Genomic DNA, 24,434 nt, shown 5'->3' with positions numbered 1-24,434 from the left:
GGTTCCAAACTTGGGTCATTAAATCATTCTTCAGCTATTTTTTCCTGTGCCAGCACATTTGTTCCATCTACACAGGTGCTCAAGAAAAACATCTCAGTGCCGTCCTAGGTAATCGCACCCCTTCCAGTTATATTAGACATCTGTGTCCTTCGTATTTCTAACACTACAGAAACCTGAACCATAAACAACTTTGCTGATCTTGACCTTCCCTGGTATCTAGAGCAGAGTCTCAGACTGTCACTACGAGTTTAAAAATGTATTTGTTGGGTGAATGAATAATAAACATTTCATAGCATTGATGCAGATGAAATTTAGCTAGAAGGCACTCATCTTACCAAGAGAGGATGATGTGAACTTTCAGCCTCCTTTCAGCCACATACATGTTCTCTCTTTTGTACTTCATCGGTGCTTTGTTTCTCCAACCCATTTGCACACACACACACACACACACACACACACACACACACAGAGACACACACACACACACACACACAAAATGGTTCTCAGTCCAGGGTGATTTTGCCATCCAGCAGAGATTTTGCAATAGTTATAGGTATTTTTTCTTGTCACAACTGGGGATGTGTAAGGGTGCTACTGGCATCTAATGGGTAGAGGCCATGAATGCTGCTAAACACCGTACAATGCCCCCCCCCCATTCACAACAAAGAATAACCTGGTCAAATATCAAATAGGATCTATCTAGATTGAGAAACTATATATAGAAACTATATATAGTTTCTATATATATGTGAAATATAATATATTTATATAAGATATTATACCTTATAGAGAACTTATTTTATATAATTTTACCATTCTTTATCTTTCTCCAAATAATCCTCTTTCTCTTTTCGTTTTTGATGTTTTTCTAATTCTTTACTTCTTTTTTCTTGAAATGTGGTCTTATACTGTATCCTACTTCAAACAGATATTTCCATAAGGACCGTTTTTGCTACATTTTTCTTTGTGATATCTTATTTTCCATAGCTACGTATTTATATGCAAAGCTAAACATTTATTGATAAGCTTTGTTCTTTTTAGACTAATAATCCAAGCCAGTTAATTTCGATCCTGACCTGACCACAGATTTACAATTTCAGAAACTCCATATTAAGATCTGGGTCCTGCATTTTTGAAAACCTCCACTGGTTATTCTAAAGTAGAAATGATGCTAAGATTCCTGTTCTAATCCAAGTAAATTTGCATGATCTTTAGTACTGAGAATGTATCCATGGGAGCCAAATGCAACAAGCATTTAGTTTAATAAATGAACTCTAAATTCTATAAAAGCCCTCTGCTTCCTGTATCTGTAGATATAATTGTAGCATTGAAAAGGATGATGTGAGAGAAAGATGAATTGCAACCAAACCCCTTCTTCTCCACATAATCTGTCACACCCCCACATATGACTGCTGTCCTTTTCAGTGGCGAGGTTGTCAGCCCCATTCCTCAATAACTTCAGACATAGGGGAGAAATTACATGAGTTGTACTTTCAGATCAGATTATGGAATTCAGAGTTGGTTCATGTTAAAGAGGTGAGGATTATATGAATCTAGGGGCTTAGAAAGTGGTAGAAAGAAAGAGAGATGGGAAACTGGAGGGAGTTGAGTCCTGTGGGATTTGAAAACTATTGTTAATTTTTTTAAAGGCGATAGCTTATGCTCTTTAATCAAACCAAGATGTTATGTTTAAAAATAGGCTAGGGAGTTCAAATGTGGAGAGACTGTGGGAGGATAATTTGCCTCTTACACTCAGGGTAGACATAGTTTTCCATATATGAGTCTCAATAAAATAAAATTTAGATATAATAATTCTGTGTCACAGTGTGTTCCATAGGTCTATTTCAAAATCGTAGAAATCAGATGTGGATAGAAATCAGAATTAATTCCCTGAAGATCACTGGCAGTCAGTGGCCTGAGAACTGCTCAGCTCCTTCCTGGCTCTACAGCGAGCATTGACCTTAGGGAGCTAGATCTCAGTGCTAGGAGTGTTCACCTCCTCTAACCTCTAAGCCTGCTCTCATTCACATTTACAAATCCAGGCCGCTCTAATCTCTCTTCATAATTCAATTGTTTCTACAAGTGCTCATTCTAGTGACTCCTCTACTAGTAAATTGCAATTTCTCTTGTGAAAGGGCTCTGTTGGTGGCTCTGCTCAAGGATTTAGTAGCTGTTAAATTCTAATGCCCCTACTGCCCTGTTCCCACATGTTATGTATATAATGCTGAAACTGAAATGTAAAAGGGCATTGACCCCAAGTCCAAATCCAACACTCAGCTGGAAAACTCAGTCAAGCCACCTCTCACGTGAGTCCCCTCAGGTTTCTGTGCTTTTAAAATGCAGCCAAACTTATGTTAAACTTATTTAAAGTTTGTATTTTTAAAATATGTATTACCATTTTGTAACCATTTTAAATGTAGCAATGTAAAATAATTAAAGGTGCTATTAAATACGTGAACGTTGACACTAAAAAAAAAAAGTAAGTGAAATAAATGCAGCCGATCGGTTCACAGTCGGGCTCACGCCAGACAGGGCCGTCCAGACTTGCTGTATTTGTGAAGGCGACCGACAGGTGGCGCTGTGCCCCCGTCCTGACTTTGGCGGTAACTGCGTTACTCCAGGAGAAAGTGGAAACGCAAAGGCAGCGCTTCCGGTTGGAGTTTGAGAAGCACCGAGGCTTCCTGGCCCAGGAGGAGCAGCTGCAGCTGCGGCGGCTGGAGCAGGAGGAGCGGGCCACCCTGCAGATACTGCGGGACAGTAAGAGCCGGCTGGCCCAGCACAGCAGAGCCCTGCGGGAGCTCGCCGACGAGCTGGAGGACAGGTGCCAGCGCCCGGCCCTGGGTCTGCTGGAGGTGAGGCCACTGGGACAGACGGCAGCGCCCACAGACAAACCACTTGGGCGTGTGTTCTCTTGAGGAAAAGCACACCTGAACTCGCTAGGAAAGCTTCTTGGTCAGAAGGATGCTAGAGAAGCATACAGAACAGTGCCTGTTAAAGAGAAAAACGTAAATATTTAAAAAAATTAAAATTAATCTGATGATTTACATAAGAATAAACAGAAAAAGAACAACCTACACTATGATGGCTGAAAAAAACTTCTTAAAACCTCACAGTCAGTCTGTCGCTGATGTTATTGCTGTATTCAGGGATGGCGAAGGCAAAGTCTTTGGTAACCATCTCAGGTAATAGCCAAGCAAATACATAAATTTTATTATAAATTGTCCAGATAGGAATTTTCATGTTAAAATTTGAGGCAAATGCTAGTTCTCTATCCGTATCGTATGCTTATTCCAGGCACAGCAGGAAGGAAGTTCCAGGCTCGCAGTCTGGGGGGATTGTAGAACAGTGGGGACAAGGAAATGTTCCTTTTGAGCCCTTGATGAAGACATTAATCCCCGTTAATCAGGAAAACTGTCACTGATGGCTACATGGCACAGCGATAGAACTCACTCGGAGAAAGTTTCTGGGCACACTGGGTTCTAGCTCATTCCCAATGACTTATTCTGGGGTTACTGAACTGAGTAGTTCATATCTTCATACAAGGGCAGTCACTAAGCACTGACCACACAGTGGGGGCCATTAAATTTAGGAAATTACAAAGCATATGCATTTAATTTATCCCATTTTGTCTTCAAAATATCTATATATAAGTAAAAAAATATTGTTGTTGTTATTATTGCTATACTTACTTCCTTGTGAGCAAACTAAGGGGCAGAAAGGAATTTCTTGTTAAATTTCAGACAAAGTAAACACAAGAACTTCAGCATTTTCAATAACATTCATTGTCATATCATATCTCAAAACACAGCTTACTTAAAATAAGCATTCACTAGCACCAAATCAATGCTAAAAAGATTTAGAATACAAATCTTAGGGAGCATATACTCAAATACTTTTTCCCTTTCTTCCCCGGTACCAATAAGCTACATTTTATACCCAGTGGCTTAGACCAAAGCCTGCCATTCTCATAAACAGTAAAAATAATAATCTGCCTGCTTTATAAAAATTAATCTGCTAGGTGATTATTTTTAGAGGGAGAGGAGAAATGTAATGCAGTTTATTTGTTTAATAATCTACTTTGAGGAAAAATGTTGCTAGCTATTAAGGACTTCCATTTTTATCCACTTAGGTAACCCACTCACATATGAGTCCATAGACACGGTGCGTTGATTCAAAGAATGAGGAATTTGGGGTTTTCAATACAGAGATATTGAGAGTAACATTTTATGTCTGTATCTTTCACTATTTCCCAAATACATTCTGCAGCTATTTAAGATCTATTCTTACTCTAATTCCATTTACATTTGTTGCAGAATGTAATTCTTAAAACATCCAAATGTCAATTATCAATTTGGAAAATTGTTAACCTAGTAGATATCATAGGTATTAACTGAAACTTTGTGTTCTCTAATTCTATTCTAATAGAGGCAAACTGATTCTATTATGTTAAACTCATGAGAAAATTCAACAACAGCCTAATTTTGGCTTCTATGAGGGGAGATTCATGTCTCCTATATTTTATCTTAATAGTTAATGATATCCAGTAATTCCTAAAGAGATGTTCATGTTTTGTCCCCAATGTGTCAAAAACAGTCTCCAGATCTCACACCTACTTGTATTTCTCTTTCCCTTCCAGGGTGTCAGAGGAGTCTTGAGCCGGTATGTTTACTCTCTGAATCAGAGGATGGGTTGGGAGAGCCCGAGCTGTTTGGTGGATAACTGAGACATGTTGGTTCTGTGCTCTTCACAGAAGTAAGAGTGTCACGCGGCTGGAACTGGAAACCATCCCCATGGAGCTGAAGACAATGTGTCGCATCCCTGGGATGAGAGAAATGTTGAGGAAGTTCCAAGGTAGGTTGCATCTTAGAGCTCAGGGAACAATGGCGCCTGGGCTCTGGCTGCCCCTGCACCAGTCAGGTACAGTGACAAGCAGGTACAGTTGCATCTTAGAGCTCAGGGAACGATGACGCCTGGGCTCTGGCTGCCCCTGCACCAGTCAGGTACAGTGACAAGCAGGTACAGTTGCATCTTAGAGCTCAGGGAACGATGGCGCCTGGGCTCTGGCTGTCCCTGCACCAGTCAGGTACAGTGACAAGCAGGTACAGTTGCATCTTAGAGCTCAGGGAACGATGGCGCCTGGGCTCTGGCTGTCCCTGCACCAGTCAGTTACAGTAACAAGCAGACCCAAAGTGTAGTGAGTAAATTCAGCAAGGTTTTATTTTGAGATAATGGTGTTTGTTTACTATTGGATTGTGGAGGCTTTTGTGTCACATCACTATGGTACCCTGCAGACAGAGCCCTCTTTCCCATTGCTGGTAACCATAGGACAAGGCAGGGTTATAGCCAACTCTGAGCCATTCCTGACAACACCCACGCTGATGTGCTACACAGGCTTCTTGGAGATGTTATTGATGGAAGAGGGTCCCATGGCAACAGCAAACAATAAGGGGAATGGGAGAGGGTACAATGCCCAGAAGGAAGGGGACTGAGGTATATGGAGCAGTCCTGAGGAAAGTCAGAGACACCCATACAAACTGCATCTGGTTAGAACAGTGGGCTTATTAGCTGTGACATGAGTAACAATTAGTTCCAAAAAACTGCATTTCCTTGTCTATAAAATGCTAAAAATAGTATTGTTTGAAAGACTAAATGAAATATATTTTAAAACAGAGACAAAAAGCATCAATATGAAAGCATTGCAGAGTATCAAATAATTAGAAGTTTGGTTTATTTTATTATCTGTCAGTTTGATGAGTTGTTTAAACTAGATAGTTAATAAAGCCAAAAATATTCAGTCAATTATTTTTATGTTGGAATAATTGTGGTGTCATAAATGAGTATGTTTGGTCTGATTCTTTAAAACAGCACAGATTTAATTTTTTTAATTTCTTTTTTTAATCCAACATATCCCAAGTAATGAAAATACACTATGACTATATAGTGCTTTCAGTACTTAACAGGAAACACCTTTGTCCCATAATGAGAAAACCCATCTTTACCACTCTTGTTTAATGATTTAATCCATGTTCTGATAGGCAGATGGATATATACTAACTGGATAAATCATTGCAAGTCATTACACTCTTAGAATCCATGCCCTCATATCCCCAATTCCATTTACTGAATTAATTACTCAGTTAATCAAGTCAGTAAATTTTTGTTGTTATTTTTATCACCGGCCATTTTTCTAAGTGTTGGAATATATCGTTGAACAACAACAAAAATCCTCCAAATCCCCACCTTCATGTTACACGTATTTACTTAAATTATGCAATATACAGAAAATGTTAGAAGGTGATACAAATTATTGAAAAAAAGAGTAAGGTATAGATATGAAACTTTCTTTTACATACACTTAACTGTAAACACTCAAAAAATAATAATCCAGAGCTGAGAAATATAACATAAAAAAAGAAACAGAGGGAAAAATCATAAAATACCACAACACTAAAATAACAGACAGGAACCAAAAGACAAAGAAACAATGGAGACACTAAGCTACCAGAAAACAAAAGATAGAATGGTTATAGGAAATCCTCATATATCAATAATCACCCTAAATGTAAATGGACTGAACTCACCAATAAAAAGGCACAGAGTAGGAGTTTGGATCAAAAAACAAAACCCAACCACATGCTGCCTCCAAGAGACACATCTCAGCTACAAGGACAAATATAGACTCAAAGTGAAAGAGTGGAAAACGATACTCGAAACAAATGATATGCAGAAAAAACTGTGTGTAGCCATACTTATAGCAGATGAAACAGACTTCAGGATAAAAAAAAAAAAAAGGTAATAAGTGACAAAGGTGCACTTTTCATAATGATAAAGGGGACAATACCTCAGCATGAAGACATAACACTTATCAATATATATGCCCCCAATCAGGGAGCACCAAAATATACCAAGCAACTACTAACAGAACTAAAGGGAGAAATTGACCAAAATGCAATTATAGTAGGGGACCTAAATGCATCACTGGCAGCTATGGATAGATCATCCAAACAGAAAATAAGTAAGGAAATATCAGCCCTAAATGACACATTAAACCAAATGGACATAATTGACAATTATAGAGCACTTCATCGTAGAATACCAGAATATACATTCTTTTCTAGTGTACATGGAACATTCTCAAGGATAGACCATATGTTGGGACATAAAACTAACCTCAGCAGATTTAAGAAGACTGAAAACATACCAAACATATTCTCTGATCACAAGGCTGGAGATCAACTGTGAAAAAGAAAGTAGGAAAAAACACAAATACGTGGAGATAAAACAACATGCTATTAAAGAACAAAATAAAAGGAAAGATCAAAATCTACATAGAAACAAATGAGAATGAAAACACATCCTATTAAAATTATTGGGATGCAACAAAAGCAGTAATAAGAGGGAAATTTATATTATTACAGGCCTATCTCAAGAAACAAGAAAAATCACAAATAAACAACCTGGCATTACACCTTAAAGAACTAGACAAAGAAGAACAAATGAAACCCAAAGTCAGCAGAAGGAAAGAAATAATAAAAATTAGAGCAGAACTAAATGAGATAGAGAACAAGAAGACAATAGAAAAAAAATTAGTGTAACAATGAACTGGGTCTTTGAAAAGATTAATAAAATTGACAAACCCTTGGCTAGACTCACTAAGGTAAAAAGAGAAAAGACCAAATAAACAAAATCAAAAATGAAAGAGGGGAAGTTACCATGGATGCCACAGAAATACAAAGGATCACCCAAGAATACTATGAAGAATTATGTGTCACCAAATTCAATAACCTAGAAGAAAAGGACAAGTTCTTGGAAACATATAGCCTTCCTAGACTGAATCATGAAGAACTAGAAAATCCAAATGACTGATCAACAGTAAGGAAATTGAATCAGTCATCCAAAACCTTCCCCAAAGCAAAAGTCCAGGACCAGATGGCTTCACTAGTGAATTCTACCAAACCTTCAAAGAGGATCTAATACCTGTCCTACTCAAATTCTTCCAAAAACTTGAAAAAGAGGCAATACTTCTTCATTAATTTTATGAGGCCAACATTACCCTGATACCAAAATCTGGTAAGGATAACACAAAAAAAGAAAATTACAGACCATTATCTCTAATGAATACAGATGCAAAAATCCTAAACAAAGTTCTAGCACATCGAATACCACAATACATTAAAAAGATTATACATCACGGTCAATTGCAGTTCATCCCAGAGGCACAAGGGTGGTTCAACGTATGCAAATTGATCAATGTGATACATCATATAAACAAACTAAAAAATAAAAAAAATTATATTGTATCAATAGATGCAGAGAAAGTATTTGACAAGATACAATATCCATTTATGATTAAAACTTAATGAAATGGGTATAAAAGGAAAATACCTTAACATAATATATGCCATATATGATAAACTCTCTCAGCTGTTATCATAATTAATGGTGAAAAACTGAAGCCTTTCGCTCTGCGTTCAGAAACAAGACAGGGTTGCCCCATCTTACCACTGTTATTCAACATAGTATTGGAAGTCCTATCCAGAGTAATTAGGCAAGACAAAGAAATAAAAGGCATCCAAACTGGGAATGAAGAAGTTAAATTGTCACTTTATGCTGATCACATGATTTTTTATGTAGAAAACCCTTAAGACTCCACCAAAAAGCTATTTAGAAACAATAAATGAATACAGTAAAGTTGCTGGCTACAAGATCAATGTACAAAAATCCATTGCATTCCTATATAGTAACAAAGAAATTTCAGAAGGAGAAATGAAAACAACAATTCGTTTTGACATTGCAGCAAAAAGAATAAAATACCTAGGAATAAACTTAACAAAGGATTTGAAGGACCTATACACTAAAAACTGGAAGATATTTTTAAAAGAAATTGAAGAAGATACAACAAAATGGAAAGACATTTTGTGTTCATGGATTAGAAGAATCAAGAGAGTTAAAATGGCCATATTACCAAAAGTGATATACAGATTTAATGCAATCCCCATCAAAATCCCAATGGCATTTTTTAAAGAAATAGAACATAATATCATCAGATCTGTAAGGAATCATAAAAGACCCCAGATAGCCAAAGCAATCCTAAAAAAAAGAACAATACTGGAGGTATCACAATCCCTGACTTAAGCTTGTACTACAAAGTGACAATAATCAAAACAGCATGGTATTGGCAGAAAAACAGACACACAGACAAATGTAATAAAATTGAAAACCCAGAAATAAACCACATATATATGGACAGTTAATTTTCGACAATGGAGCCAAAAACATACAATGGAGAAAAGAAAGCCTCTTCAATAAATGGTTTTGGGAAAACTGGAAAGCCACGTGCAAAAAAATGAAACTAGACTGCTGTCACCATGTACCAAAATTAACTCAAAATGGATCAAAGATTTACACATAAGATGTAAAACAATAAACTGCATAGAAGAAAACATAATGTTGTACTAAACTTATGGAACTTGGGTTCAAAAAGGATTTTATGAATTTGACTTCCAAGATAAGGTAGTAAAAGCTGAAGTAAATGAATGGGACTATATCAAACTAAAAAGCTTCTGCACAGCAAAAGAAAGCATCAATAAGCAAAGAGGCAACCAACCGAATGGGAGATGTTTGCAAACAATGCCTCCAACAAGGGGCTAATATCCAAAATATCTAAAAAACTCGTACGATTCAACAAAAAAACAATCCAATTAAAAAAAGGGGCAGAGGACCTCAACAGAAACTTCTCCCAAGAAGACATACAAATTACCAATAGATATATGAAAAAATTCTCAACTTCAGTAGCTATTAGGGAAATGCAAATCAAAACCACAATGAGATATTGCCTCATGCCTGTTAGAATGGCTATTATCAACAAGACAAATAGTAACAAATGTTGGAGAGCCTATGGGGGAAAAGGAGCCTTTGTACACTGTTGGTGGGAATGTAAATTGGTACAGCCACTATGGAAAAGAGTATGGAGCTTCTTCAGAAAATTAAGAATGGAATTACCATATGACCCAGCAATCCCTCTCCTGAGTATCTACCAAAAAAATCTGAAAACATTTATCCGTAAAGATTTATGTACCCCAATGTTCACTGCAGCATTATTTATGGTGGCCAAGACGTGGAAACAACCAAAATATCCTTGGATAAACGATTGGATAAACGATTGGATCAAGATGTGGTATATATACACAATAGAATACTACTAGACCATAAGAAAAGATGAAATAGTGCTATTTGCAACAACATGGATGGATATTGAGATTATCATGCTAAGGGAAATGAGTAAGACAGAAAAAGTTGAGAACCATATGACTTCACTCATATGTGGGATATAAAACTGAAAGCAACAAAGGAACAAGACAAACAAAAACTCATAGACACAGATACAAGTTAGTGGTTACCAGAGGGTAAAGGGGGAGACAGGGTGGTAGGAGAGGGTAAAGGGGATCAAATATATGGTGATGGAAGAACTGACTCTGGGTGGTGAACATACAATGGGATATATAATGTGTTATAGAAATGTATACTTGAAACCTATATAATTTTACTAACCATTGTCACACCAATAAATTTAATTAAAAAAATATATATATATGCACACACACAAATATATATATTTATATACATGCACACATAAATATAGATATACACATATATATGTGTACATATATACATATATATGTATATGTGTGTGTGTATATATATATATATATATATATATATATATATGTATATATATATACACTTTAAAATAAGAAAAAGAAAAAATAGTAAGGTAAGGGTGACCAGAAGTTCTGGGGATAGGGCATCCGCTTTTAGATTGTGTGATCAAGGAAAACCTCACCCAATAGGGTGTAAACTCAGCAAATACCTGATGTGGCTGAGAGGCTTCCAGATAAGGATGTATAGGAGGTGTCTTCCAGGAGCTCTGAGGAGGCAGGCCCTGCTGCGCTGGTAGAGTCAGGAGTGCAGGACCCTGTGAGCAGGCCACTGAGCAGGATGCTTTACCTCTGAGTGAAATAGGAAATCAGTGAACAGTTATAAATGGAGAAATAGCATGATTGGGTTAATATCATGGAGGATTACTCTGTGTGCTGTATCGGGAATCAGTTACAGAGGGTAAGGTTTGGAGTGGAAAAAGCAATAAATTAACTGGAGACAGTTATGGGTTGGACCATGGTGCTCATATTGGAGGTGCTGAGGATGGACAGAATTTTTGTGCATTTTGAAGATAGAGCAATTGACGTAATGAGGATGCCATTTAATTGATGGCTGCAGATAGGCAGAAGGACGGAAGCTGATATTTGCATAATGTGAAGAGTATTAAATATCCGAACGTTGATGTCAGGTCTTCAGATGGATTTATAAATACAGAGTTTCAGGAGAAAGGTTTAGGCTAGAGATAGGTATCGGGGATCAGTAAGCATCTGATTGAAATTTATTTATTTATTTATTTATTTATTTATTTATTAAATTTATTGGGTGATAATTGTTAGTAAAATTACATAGATTTCAGGTGTACAATTCTGTATTACATCATCTATAAATCCCATTGTATGTTCATCACAACCAAAGAACACGACAAACAAATGAGAAACAGAAACTCATAGACACAGACAATAGTTTAGTGGTTACCAGATCATTGAAATTTATTAAAGCACTGAGCCAGCCAGCTGAAGGACACATTGGGAGTGAGCTGAGAAAGGTAGAAGAGATCCCAGTCCTGAGACCATTGACTTGTCCCACGGTGGTGATCGAGAAGAAGAGAATAAAGCAGCAAAGGAGACCAACAAGGGGTGAGGTAGCGAATGCAGAGGGTGGAAATCACGCTGACTCATGTCTTTGGAAAAGAGAAGGGAGGTTTTCCAAGTCAAAGTGTTTCACAACAGTGTTGAGTGCTACAGAAAAGCCACTTAAGATATCTGTCCACTCGTCATTGTGGAGGTCCCTGAGAAGTTGGGCACGAGTAGTTTCATTAGGGTGTTGTTCTATTACGGTGATTGAGTTTAAGAAAACAGATGTAAAGACAATTGTTGGAGATGGACTATTAAAAGCCACTTCATAGAGTTCTTATAAATGGAACAAAGGAGTATGCTGGAGCAGGACTGATGTGTGAAGCCATAACATGTTAGATAGGCCAACACTCCCATGGAGACCCACATTTCAATCCCTGTTGCTTACAATTTCTAGAGTTTGGGGAAATCACATTAACTCTAAGTCTCCTCATCTATAATGTGGGGGTGATAATGGCCACCTTGAGGGAGGCTATATGGGTTAGTATGGACGGTGGACCGCATGTGTGACCCTCTCACGTATAAAACATCACTAGAAGTGAATTAGAGACAAATAAGAATCATAGTGGTGACATTTGTTACTATGATATTAAAAATGAAACTATATTAAGAAAATTTACTAGTTTTGATTGTTTATAAAGAGACGATACTGAATATCTTACATCTTTCTTCTCTGAGGAGAAGTAGAGGTACTTATTAATTATGTGGACAAGTAAAATTTCATGTCAGTCTCACTGGGACTTCACAGCATCAACATTAGTTTTGTGTTGCTGTGTAACAAATTGCCACAGAATTAGCTGTTTAAAACCACACCCGTCCATTAGCTGAAGGTTCTGCATATCAGACTTCCAGGTGGAATCAGCTGGCTCTCTGCTTAGGGGTTTGCAAGATCAAAATCAAGTAGTTGGCCAGGCTAGGCTTCAATGAAAGGTCTGGGGAAGAATCACTTTCCAAGCTTATTTAGGCTGTTAGTATAATGCATTTCCACTCGGTAGGACTGAGGTCCTCATTTCCTTGCTGACTATCAGTTAGAGGTCACTTGCCTTTCTCCTCTTGGTGCGCTAGCTGCATCTTTAAAGTCAGCAATAACAAATCAAATCTAAATCTCTCTGACTTTCTCTTCTGCCACTAGTGGAATAGCCACAGAAACTGCTCTGCTTTTAAAAAGGTTGATGTGATTATATTGGGCCCACACAAATAAGCTCCTGCTTGTCATGTAGTATAACACAATCCTGAGAGTACCACCAGGGTCTGAAGGTCATGGGGTCTGTCTCAGAATTCTGCCTACTGCAGTAACATAGCTTTGAAAATGGTGGATTTACTTTTTTTTTTTTTTTTTTAAGATTTTATTGGGGAAGGGGAACAGGACTTTATTGGGGAACAGTGTGTACTTCAGGACTTTTTTCCAAGTCAAGTTGTTGTCCTTTCAATCTTAGTTGTGGAGGGTTCTGTTCAGCTTCAAGTTGTTGTCCTTTCAGTCTTAGTTGTGGAGGGCGCAGCTCAGCTCCAGGTCCAGTTGCCATTTTCTAGTTGCAGGGGGTGCAGCCCACCATCCCTTGTGGGAGTTGAATCGGCAACCTTGTGGTTGAGAGGACATGCTCCAACCAACTGAGCCATCCGGGAGCTCAGCGGCAGCTCAGCTCAAGGTGCCATGTTCAATTTTAGTTGCAGGGGGCACTGCCCACCATCCCTTGCGGGAGTCGAGGAATTGAACTGGCAACCTTGTGGTTGAGATCCCGTGCTCCAACCAACAACTGAGCCATCCAGGAGGCAACTCAGCTCAAGGTGCCGTGTTCAATCTTAGTTGTAGGCGGCAGAGCCCACCATCCCTTGCGGGACTCGAGGAATTGAACTGGCAACCTTGTGGTTGAGAGCCCACTGGCCCATGTGGGAATCGAACCGGCAGCCTTCGGAGTTAGGAGCACAGAGCTCTAACTGCCTGAGCCACCCGGCTGGCCCTGGATTTACTTTTAATGAATTTTTTAAAATAGTTTTTGAGACAAAAAACTACATCCTGTGGGGTTTTTAACTTTTATCTTAAGTGCACTTGGTACTTTGGATGTAGACAGAGGACACTAACTGGTTATGCACTTGCTTTGTCATGGCCTCAGTGTGCGTGTTTTCAGTGGGGCAGTAAGGAGCACCTGGGTTGTGCAGAGGTAGCAGTGGAATGCCCTAAAGTACTGAAGACTATTCTCAGTGGCTTGCAAGGTGAAATACTTACTCTGTTTTCTCTAGGAGTTGTTAGAGAGAGAGTGAGGAGTGGTGTGACTGTCCTCAGTGTCATGCCTCCTAAGTGCTCATCTGCCTCTTCCGTCCTTTCACATGTCCCATGAAATTCTTTCCCCAGTTGACGTGAAACTGGACCCTGCAACAGCGCATCCCAGCCTCCTCTTGACCACTGACCTGCGCAGTGTGCAGGACGGAGAACTATGGAGGAATGTCCCTAGCAACCCCGAGCGATTTGACACATGGCCCTGTATCCTGGGTTTACAGAACTTCTCATCAGGGAGGCATTACTGGGAGGTCATAGTCGGGGAAAGAGCAGAATGGGGGCTAGGAGTTTGTCAAGACACAGTGCCAAGAAAGGGGGAGACCACACCATCTCCCGAGAATGGAGTCTGGGCCTTGTGGCTGCTGAAGGGGAACGAGTACATGGTCCTTGCCTCGCCGTCAGTGCCTCTGCTCCACCTGGAACGGCCTCGTCGCATTGGGATTTTCTTGGACTACGAAGCAGGTGAAATCTCCTTTTATGACATTACAAATGGATCTTACATCTACACATTCAGCCAACTGTTCACTGGTCTTCTCCGGCCTTACTTTTTCATCTGTGACACGGCTCCTGTTGTCTTGCCACCTATGACAGAAGCAGAGTCAGGAGACTGGTCATCCAGAGATCATCCTGACCCTGTGTATAACCTTAGAGATGACCATTCCTAAGATTCTGTTCCCGAGAAATGCTCCAAGTGTAGCAGCATTTACTGGAGTGGAGTGTGAAGCCTCAACATATGTCCCCATGGAGGTCAGCACTTTAGTCACTGTTGCTATGAAATTTCCCATGGGGACAAAAGACAAAATATGAAGCATTTGCACCTGGAGGTGCATTGTGCAATATAATGATACTAGAAATGGAACATGTCATCACTCGTTATCCAGATGGCTCCACACACTTTCTTGATGAGTGTCTTCACATGAATGGATCTTGTATTAAAGATACCTACACAGTCATTATAATTTCTCATTCCTTTTAATATCCTTTCATCCCAAGTCATCCACATATTAACAATTAGAAATGGCAATTAATAAATTGATTGAGAAGTGTCCAGTGTCATTCTAGCATCAGATCCATAATTATGTTTCTCCTCTTCACTTTTCTTCTCCTCTCTCATTCCCTCTTTCCTCTTTCTCTCTCGTCTCTTTGCCTCCATGTCTTCTATTTGCCTCCCTCTCTTTCTCTTTCTTGCTCCTTACCTTTTGTTTGCATTACACTTTTTGTTGTTTCACCTTCCATTTCTTTCTAGATTCAGACTCATTCCTATATACATTCACAATGGCTATGACTATATTCAATTACTATTTAAATCCTCTATTGTTGGAGTTATTTTTGAGGATTATGAAATTCATTCCTCTGAATCTAATAATGCTGAAACCCACACCAAACCCCTCTGGGACTGCAACTTTTTCCTTTCTCTTTGGATATATGTTTTAGAGTAGAAATTTCTCAGAATTATAACACAGCTAGTTCTTTCACCTCATCCTTTACTAGTTATAAGAGCTCAAACCTAACACCTACCCCGCCCCCAGTCTCAGCTACTTAACACAGTTCTATATGCAGAATAATGATATCGACCACACAATGTTGTGGTAAATATTTAAGGTCATAATTGGTATGATTGATTCAAACTCAGCTTTGCTACTTAAATTCAATATAAAAATGATGATGATGAAGAAACAATAATAATGTTTGACTTATTTTTAAAGTATATTCTATACCTTCCCAACAAAATTCTTGTCTTTGAAGGCTAACTTTGCCACCCTCTTTCTGTGTATCTCTATCTAACAAATAATTGTTAACCATGTGCTAAAATGCTTAAATGCTAAATGTTTAAATGCTAAACAATTATTATTAATGGCAAATTTAGTTAACATCATGCTAATAATAATCTGCCAAAATTTTAATTCTCTTCTTTAACTCCACCTGAAATTTTATGGTGTTTTTCTCTTCCAGGGAGATTTTTTTTTTTAAACTAAAATCTTTCATTTACTCTCCAGTAACATTTTTGACACACTTTTCTTTCTAGGTTTTTAAACATTATTTTCTAGACTTTTGCATTTGCAGGAGCAATATGGAATATAATAACTTTAGAAATGGAACAGTCTCATGAAACTCTATTACCAGATGGGTCTACATACCTTACTGATGAATCCTGTATTAAGCTAAAATTTCTTCATTCATGTTTGATACACTTATGCTTGATCCTAAGCAAACATTCCCCCTTCCATCTCTCATTTGCAAACAGAGGTAATAATACTATCTATCTTGTTGATATTTTTCAGACCATGCTTGTCCTAGGCCTCTCCCAGTCCTGATCTGGGGGGAAAGGCGCGTGCTCTGGGTCTAGCCCACCCGCTCCATCCCCAGGGGTTGACACCTGCGTTCCGAGTCACGGCAAGGCCAGTGCTCAGTGATGGGCATCGTGATGGAGAACACGCACTCCGAGCAGTAGAGCCCATTCCTTATGGGGATGGGGAGGCACAGAGTCACTGGTCTGAGATCCCATTTCCCAGGGGCTCCACACATTCATCGGAACAGGGAGGACTAATGGGCAGAGAGGGCACCACCAGCAGAGCCCTTCTGCCCACTTCAAGGGGTCAACATGGAGTCCCAGCAATGCCACCCCAACCTCTGAAACCAGCATCTTGGTCTCTGCTGTCTCTCTGGAATCCTGCTATCTCCTGGTGTTTTCTCATGAGTCATTTTAGTTGTAAACCAACTTAAGTCTTTCTCCATCCCTTGTATTCAGAGATTCACCAAACTTCGTGTATCTCCTGTTATGACCCTTCTCCTTCCCTTCGCAGTTCTTAGAAGGTCTCTACTGTTCTGCCTGGTACTCTGGTTCATTACCAGTAAAATCCTCTAAATTCATATTGATTTCTTCACCTTCCTTTTACTTTCTTCTCCACCTTTTCTCCTGGATGCCAGACTTCTGTTTTCAACTGTCTACTTGCCATCAAAACACACATTTTAAACTTAACATGCCTAAAACTTTACACACACACACATGTTACTTCATCTCAGTGGATGGCAATTCTGTTCTCTCAATCGCTCAGGCCAAAAATCTGGTTGACTCCGCTCTTGATTTCACTGGCCCACACTCAGTCCATCAACACAGCCTGTTGGCTGTCCCCCCACAACATCACCAGAGTTCCACCAGCCCAACCGCATGGTTGAGCTCCCGTCCTTTCCCTCCGGGTTACTACAGTAGTTTGCTAACTTTAACCCTGGCTGTGCTTCATACCCCCACATCCATTCTCAATGCAGCTGGGCTAAGCCTTTCAGTGCCCAACATAGTATAATAGTACCATTTCAATGACCTCGCATTGAACTCACAGGTAAAGCCAGAATCTTTGCAGTGAAGCTACAGGCCCTGGGGGACCTGAACTAGTCCCTCCTCTGAGTCTGTCTCCCTCCCCTTACTTCCAATGCCCAGTCCTGCACTGCATACCCTCAGTTCCGGGCTGGCTACCTCCCACCACCAGGCCTTTCTCCCAGCTATGCCTTCTACCTGTGCTTCCCTTTCCCCAGATGTCTCCTTTACTCATTCCCTTTTGTCCTTTAAGCTCAAACCTGCTTATCAGTGAGGGCTGTGCAGCCCTCACCCACCCAATGGGGGCTCTATTTTCAAATATATTATTCATCCACTTACGTATCCCACAAATATGCACCGAGTGATACTACAGACAAAGCAGTGTTGGAGGTGCTTAGGCGAAGGTGAATATATTATCAACAAAGACTGCTCCCTGCAGAGTGCTTACATTCTACTAAGTAAAGGCAAAAGCAACAAAACAAGATGAACTAATAAATAAAACAGCAATGTAACATGATCATCTTTCTGGGGGTGCAGAATTAAATGATGGGTCTGAAAGTATTTTGTGAAATGTAATATGCTACAGAGGTATTATTATTATTATACAAACATAAATAATAATAGTATATGTATAACTAGGTAATCATTGACCAATAAAGTGTAATGTCAAGTACTAAATGAGTAAAATTGATTTTGAGGTATAAAGAAAATTTTAATAGAAGGCTGAGTTTGCAGAAGTGATGGATTCTAGTGACACGATGACTTGCCATGTCGGGGTGTGGTCCCACCGAGTCTTCTGTCGCTTTGATTCCCTGTGACAACACAGTGACACCTTGAATCATGCATTGCCTCATACACATGACATACATCACCTCCCTTAGACTAGCTAGAAACATGGGGAATGTTCTATAAAATTATAAAGGCTAAAAACTTTTTTAAAAAAATTGGATTCATGTTTTATGTGTTCCTCTTCCTATGAACTGTAGTCGAACCACTGCCTCTCCCTACACGGTGACTTGGGTCTACTTTCCTCTCCATCACTTCCCTGTGATTATACATTGCACTTTTTTCTAATCCACATTATTATAAAGAATAACTAAATTCATGGAGAATGGTTAAAAAGTCACCCCTAACATTAGAGGCTAGTTTCATGTCTACAACAAAGACTCAATGACTTATTTAAGTAACTAAATTGATCATTTCAGCCCACAATCAGGTGACTGGTTCGTCACGTGAATTAACTAAATAAGTTCATTATTCTAGCATGTTGGGAGAGCCCTGAATTGAGGGAACTGGGAGGAGGGTAATATGTGGAGCTGAAGGGAGGGAGCAGGACGTAAAATGGCTTCATTAGCTGGCAGAAGGAACTAAGCACACTTTGAGTGGTGATTTCAACTCTGTGTCCCAAAGGGCAGAGAAATTGGGAACACTGGGATTTATTAAGCCCATGTGCTCTCCAAGCACCAACCCTCCATGCAAGTTTCTGAGGAGCTGCTCTTCCATTCTCCAAGGGAGAGGGAAGGCTGGAGGTGGCCTGCGTGTGGAAGGAATACACATTCTGCGGTATGCAGGCCCTACACATCCACATATATGGAACATTCTCTTTCCTCCATGATGCTGTGACATCTACTCAAAAGTACCCAAATAATTATTTTGACAAATTCCTAAGTCCACTGACTCAAACAAGTCTGACTATTCTCTGATATTGCCTGGCCGACTGCAAGAACTCAATTTCTATTCATTTATTTATTATTATTTAAATTTTCAGCCTTGTTATATTATAGTTGCCTCTATAGGAGCATTAAAACACGGGCATGTTTATACAATCTAATACATCAGGCGTTCATGATACTTGCTCAATTTCCCCCTAGTTAGTTTTTGAAACTAAAGTATGAATTGACATATGCTGACATCTTCCTTACAAATCCCAACATAAAACTGAGTAAATAAATGAAACAAAATAGTTCACCCTGTTAGCTCCTTAAATTAATAATAAACTTTCTATTAATCAATGCATCTATTAAATTTTTCCACTATCTAGGACAATGGGTTATTTCATTTTCATACATAAAATTCTTAAGTAAACAAAATGTCAAAATACTTTCCCTCTATTTTCAGTAGATCTAAGGAGAAAAAAAAGCAGGTAGGATGGGACCAATTATGCCTCGATCATTTTTTAGATACTTACTAATTCTTAGGTACAAGGGAAGGGAGCAAATGGCCTGTTAACATTTATGTTTATGGAAAATAACGGAATGAGTCCCCAACTTTGCTTACCTGAAATTGGTGATAAGTCCTTCCTATATCAAGGGACAAATTCTCATGGTCCTCATTTTCTATCTGGACCCTATGAGGATTGGAGAACTTGATGTGACGCATGCCCATAGCACACCTCAGAGCATGCACTAATGACTCCTGTGGCTTCAGTTTCCCGGGAGTGCCGGCCTGTGGATGCACCCAGACCACCATCAGGTCTTTCCTCAGGAGAGCAGCATCACTGGGTGTCGGTGCCATACAGCCCTTTGAACAATGACCCTGGCCCATTCATTTATAGAGGAATGGGCCACGGTCGGGAGAGACACCTTCATTTTCTCTGCACATGCAATTGTTCCTGGCTGGAGCACCTGCGTGAGCCCAGGAGGGGAGGATACACTGCGTGCATGGAGGTCCTCCAGCCAGGTCTGTGCCTCCTGACTTCTAACTTTTAATGGTACCTGGTAGCACACAAGTAAAAATGGTGAGTGGATTTCTGGATTTAGAAGCTCAATTCATAAGTTTGCACTTTTCTATTGATTTGTTAAAGAGCTGTATGGAATACCTCAAAGGAATAGAAAATGGGGAACATACTCCTTACTCTTGGAAAGTTTATGGATTATGACAGATACACTGAGACAAATCTATACAAAAACACATACATCACAACTCATGTTATTTAATTGTAACAAAATCATAAATTTACCAATGCAAAATGATTTTTAAAGGATGACATATAAAATTGCTGAAGAGACAAAGTATGAAGAAACACAAAATAAGTTTTGGTTGTTTTGTTCTGTTTTCTTATATTGGGACTGGAGTTTGTGAAGAAAGACTGAGGTTTGTAAGGAGGACATGAGAAATGAGATCTGAGATGTGAGTTTCATTTTGAAAAACATAGTATGGAAAAAGGGATTATCAGCCTCATGGGGACCAATGAGGGATGCAAGTGTCAAACTTGACAGAGAAGATGTAGCCCTGCCCCTGCTCTGAAAACACAGGTCCCATTTTCTGCCATCTGTCATTGTAGCCACATTTTGGTGAATTTAAAATTATTTAATCTTCAAGATTAAAAATGCTTTGGAAATAGACTAAAATCTCTAATCATATGACTGCTTGCCCTCCATGAACTGAAAAATACATTTCTATGACCTTGCGGTTTGAGTGTGGGCATTTCTGAGGTGGGACACTGCATTTGGGGCTAGTGTTCACACTGCTTGGCCAGCACCCAGAGGGAGAATGCCTTTTGCCTCTGGTGCTCAGCCACCCACACTCCCAAGTAAGCAAACGTTTGCAAAGCAAGCGTCCCTTCGTGCAGCTGATCCACTCATGCCTGCAATCCCACGCAAAGTTCTGCACAAGCAGCAGGCCTCAGTCACTGGACTTGCTGCCCATACGTTTCCATGAGTCTCCCTGCGTAGGTGGGAGAGCTCACGGCTCTCCCGCTTATCACTTCATCGGCCTTCAAGTTTCTCTAGCTTTGACCTATGAACAGTGAATGCTTCCACCATAGGGAGGACTTGAGCTGCCACATGAAGCAATTGATTATTCATTCCTGGAGCTTCAGCTCTGTGTCCATGTATAAAAGATGGGTGTTTTCCATCGCTCCTCTCACCAGGACAGGGGTGACAAAATTCTCTATGTGCAAGCGAGCACAGGTGCACAATCAGGTTAAATGTAAAGATGCTCACAGTGGTTGTAGAAGTTACCTGTAAAGTGTAAGCTACGGGTGGGAGGTGGCGAGGGTGGCTGAGAGGACCTGTAGCACAAGAAAGAACAATGATCATGTTCCTTCCAAAGTTAGAATGTAAGGGGAGATCATACCTGCCCTTTCCCAGAACTGTTCAGGAAGTGAAGGCCTGGTGTCCTCTGTGTGAGGGACCTGTGTCTACCCTAGCAGGCTGTGTGCTACCAGCAGGGCTAGGGACCTGCCCTCCCTCTCAGAGCCCCAGGCCAACACCAGCCTGTTTGTTTCCCAGAGGACAGAGGAAGTGGCTGTTTGTTCAGAGCTAGCCAGATGCAAGGGATTAGGATGAACGTTCTTTTCCAGTTGCCTAAGATGTCCCTGCGAGTCCCTTGGACCCCACATCCAAGGGCAGAAAATACTCAGGAGATGGGGACTCATGTGCTGCCCTGACAAGAAAGCTCACTCCTGTCACTGAGTTCCACTCATTTTCACCTCCTTGGTCTATTTTTATCTTATTTCACAGAATTTACAATTTTTGGATCACAAAATTGTGCAGCAGTTTGTTTTAAAACACTGGTTTTATTGGGGTGACGAAATTTGATTCAGTCTTTTTTCCTTCCTAAACATCCTGCCTTTCTTTTGACTTATTTTCCTTTTTCAGTTTCTTTTGTTTTAAATGATTTATTAAGGGGGATGGGCAATGATGTCTGTAAAGGAGCAATAATAAAGTTAAAATGATATATTAACATTTAGAAAAAACACAAAATTCATAGGAAAATTTTCTGAATGGTTTTTTGTACTATAAACATACATGTATACATATTATTTTTAATTTCATAATAATTCATGATTATAAATTATGACTTAATGAAGAAGGAGTCATGTACAAATGAAAGTCTCCCTTAAACTCCATCTCACACTCTAGAAGTAAATCACTTTAATAATTCACTGCATACATTTAGATGTTGTATCCATTTTAATGTAAATATATAGAGAGTTTATGACCAGAAAGTGGGATCACACTATATGTAATCTCATTGTGTGTTAGATTTTGCTTTCCATTTGTGTGAGATTAACATGAGTTTTGGAAAAAATATCCAGGTGAAATCACATACATATGCTTGTTTCCATTTAGTAGCCGTTTGTTTCTAGCTCATAACATTGTTGTTATTTATTAAATCATTTCTACAACTTTAAACATATGCATCGTTTCTGAGTATTGGGCACTTTAATCAACGATCTTTTTCTAAGATCCCTCCAAACATTCTATTCCAATTTCAACACCTATCACGAGTTCAAGAGAATGGGCTTATTCCCTCGCACTTTTCCCAGTTCTGTATATACCACGTTTCAAAATATCTACCTGTCTAAAAAGCACATATATTTACACCTGTATTTTAATTTCATATCTTTAATTATCAGTGAGAGGAATTCTAATGTTTATAAGCCATGTTTTTACATTACTTTTCTTGTGAACTACTGCTTCAAGTCACTACCTATTTTTATTTTGTTCCAGGTTTTCTTGCCAATTTCTTGAAAAAAATTATTAGACAAGGTAGCCTTTCAATTGCCATGTTGAATTTCTCTAGTATTTTAATTATTCTTTATACTTTATTAGCAGTGTTTCTTATATCAGAGATTTATTAAAATATGCAAACTTATTTGTATTTTGTTGTATAGGTTTAGAGAATTGCAACTTGCCTAGTGAGATCTATGTAAATCCAACATGATCAGGAAAAAAACAAAGAGAACAACTCCCATGCTTTCTTGTAACAGTTTATTTATTGAGTGTTTAAATATTTGATTTGTAATTTGTTTTGGTGAAAAGAATGAATGAGTGAGCCACACTCCCCAACCCCGAATGCCTCACTAATTGTTATGGTTTAATTATTATTTTCGAAGTATGTTTGGATATATGCTAAGGACGACCCCTTATTAGACTTGTTTTTTGGGTCAGAATTTCTCTGCCTTGTTGCGTGGGCTTAATTTTCCACTCCCTTTGTATGTGACACATAGTTTCATGTAACATACATACACCTTTCATATTTACCAACTTTCTTTCGTATTAAAATATCAAAACATAGCTATAAAATAAGTAAGGTAGTTTGATTATTACCATTGAGACAAGTAAACTATGGAAAGGTAGAGAGCTTTCCAAGATCTTGGAAATGGTATCTTGCTGGCTAAGGGATTGTAACAAGGCAGCAGGAAGACTGGGGCGGCAGCCCGAGGGTGTGAAACTGACTCCTTTATCTGTCGGTAAGAGTGGTTCTGTGTTCTCAGGTCTGCTTTGTTTGAATCTGATGAACTATTGGGACTGCAATTTGACAGAGGTTTCTGCACATGTATATAAATTATTGCATTAAAGTTGAATAATCTGTTTCAAATTTTGTGATTTTCTTTTTCTCAAGCAGCTATAGTACTTTGGAATAAAAAAATACTCTGTTTCTTCAAAACCAGACGAGAGAGAGAGAGAGAGAGACAGAGAGAGAGACAGAGACAGAGACAGACAGAGACAGAGAGACAGAGACAGAGAGACAGAGACAGAGAGACAGAGACAGAGAGAGAGAAAGAGTAATTTCATGTGTATGTTGCTTTAGTAATATTCAATTGTCTCATATATTATTTATTTTATTTACTCAGGTACTTTAAAATTACCTCAAGAATAATGATAAAAAGGAATGAGATGTGTCTTAGGGTTAGAGAGTAAATAAAGTTTTCTGTGTCTAGTGGATAGTTCCTAAATACTATTAATTGATTATTCTGAGATTGCACTTGGGGTCTTTGAGGTTTTCACAGGAGCTCAGGAACTCATCTCTGGGGAGAATCAGTGACTGGGCCACAACAGGGTTTATGTTCTTGCCATTGGAATAAGAAGCAGTGAGGGATGAGGACTCTGAGCCTATGTCTTCAGTTCAAAGTCAGCTCTGCCTTTTCTACAATATGATCGTTTGCTTAACATATGTCTGCCTCAGTTTCCCTTTCTGTAAGTCCAGGACAATAAGACTGTCAACTCCATGTCACTGTTGTTGAGGTTAAATGAGTAAATAAATGTAAAAATCGTAGAAGAACGCCTGGCTCATAGTAGGTGCCGCCTTATGTGGGCTACTACCA

At 39.1% G+C, this 24,434-nt stretch overlaps 1 protein-coding gene across 7 annotated transcripts in view; it reads left to right on the top strand.

The window, feature by feature from the left end:
* TRIM58 (tripartite motif containing 58) overlaps window positions 1-24,434 on the top strand; it is a 32,803-nt gene that overhangs the window by 3,209 nt on the left and 5,160 nt on the right. For 2 of the 7 annotated variants that reach the window (XM_074313317.1, XM_019716933.2), the window contains 3 exons: window positions 2,622-2,852; window positions 4,637-4,659; window positions 4,751-4,851. In XM_074313317.1, coding sequence (XP_074169418.1) covers window positions 2,622-2,852; window positions 4,637-4,659; window positions 4,751-4,851 — 355 coding nt within the window. Of the gene's footprint in view, window positions 1-2,528; window positions 2,853-4,636; window positions 4,660-4,750; window positions 4,852-14,142; window positions 18,059-24,434 lie in introns of those variants that run through there. The other 5 variants (XM_074313320.1, XM_074313318.1, XM_074313319.1 and 2 more) reach the window with 4 other exon arrangements.

The sequence above is a fragment of the Rhinolophus sinicus genome, linkage group LG10, assembly GCF_036562045.2.
Source record: "Rhinolophus sinicus isolate RSC01 linkage group LG10, ASM3656204v1, whole genome shotgun sequence".
Lineage (NCBI taxonomy): Eukaryota > Metazoa > Chordata > Mammalia > Chiroptera > Rhinolophidae > Rhinolophus > Rhinolophus sinicus.
This window is presented reverse-complemented; position numbering and strand designations above follow the sequence as displayed.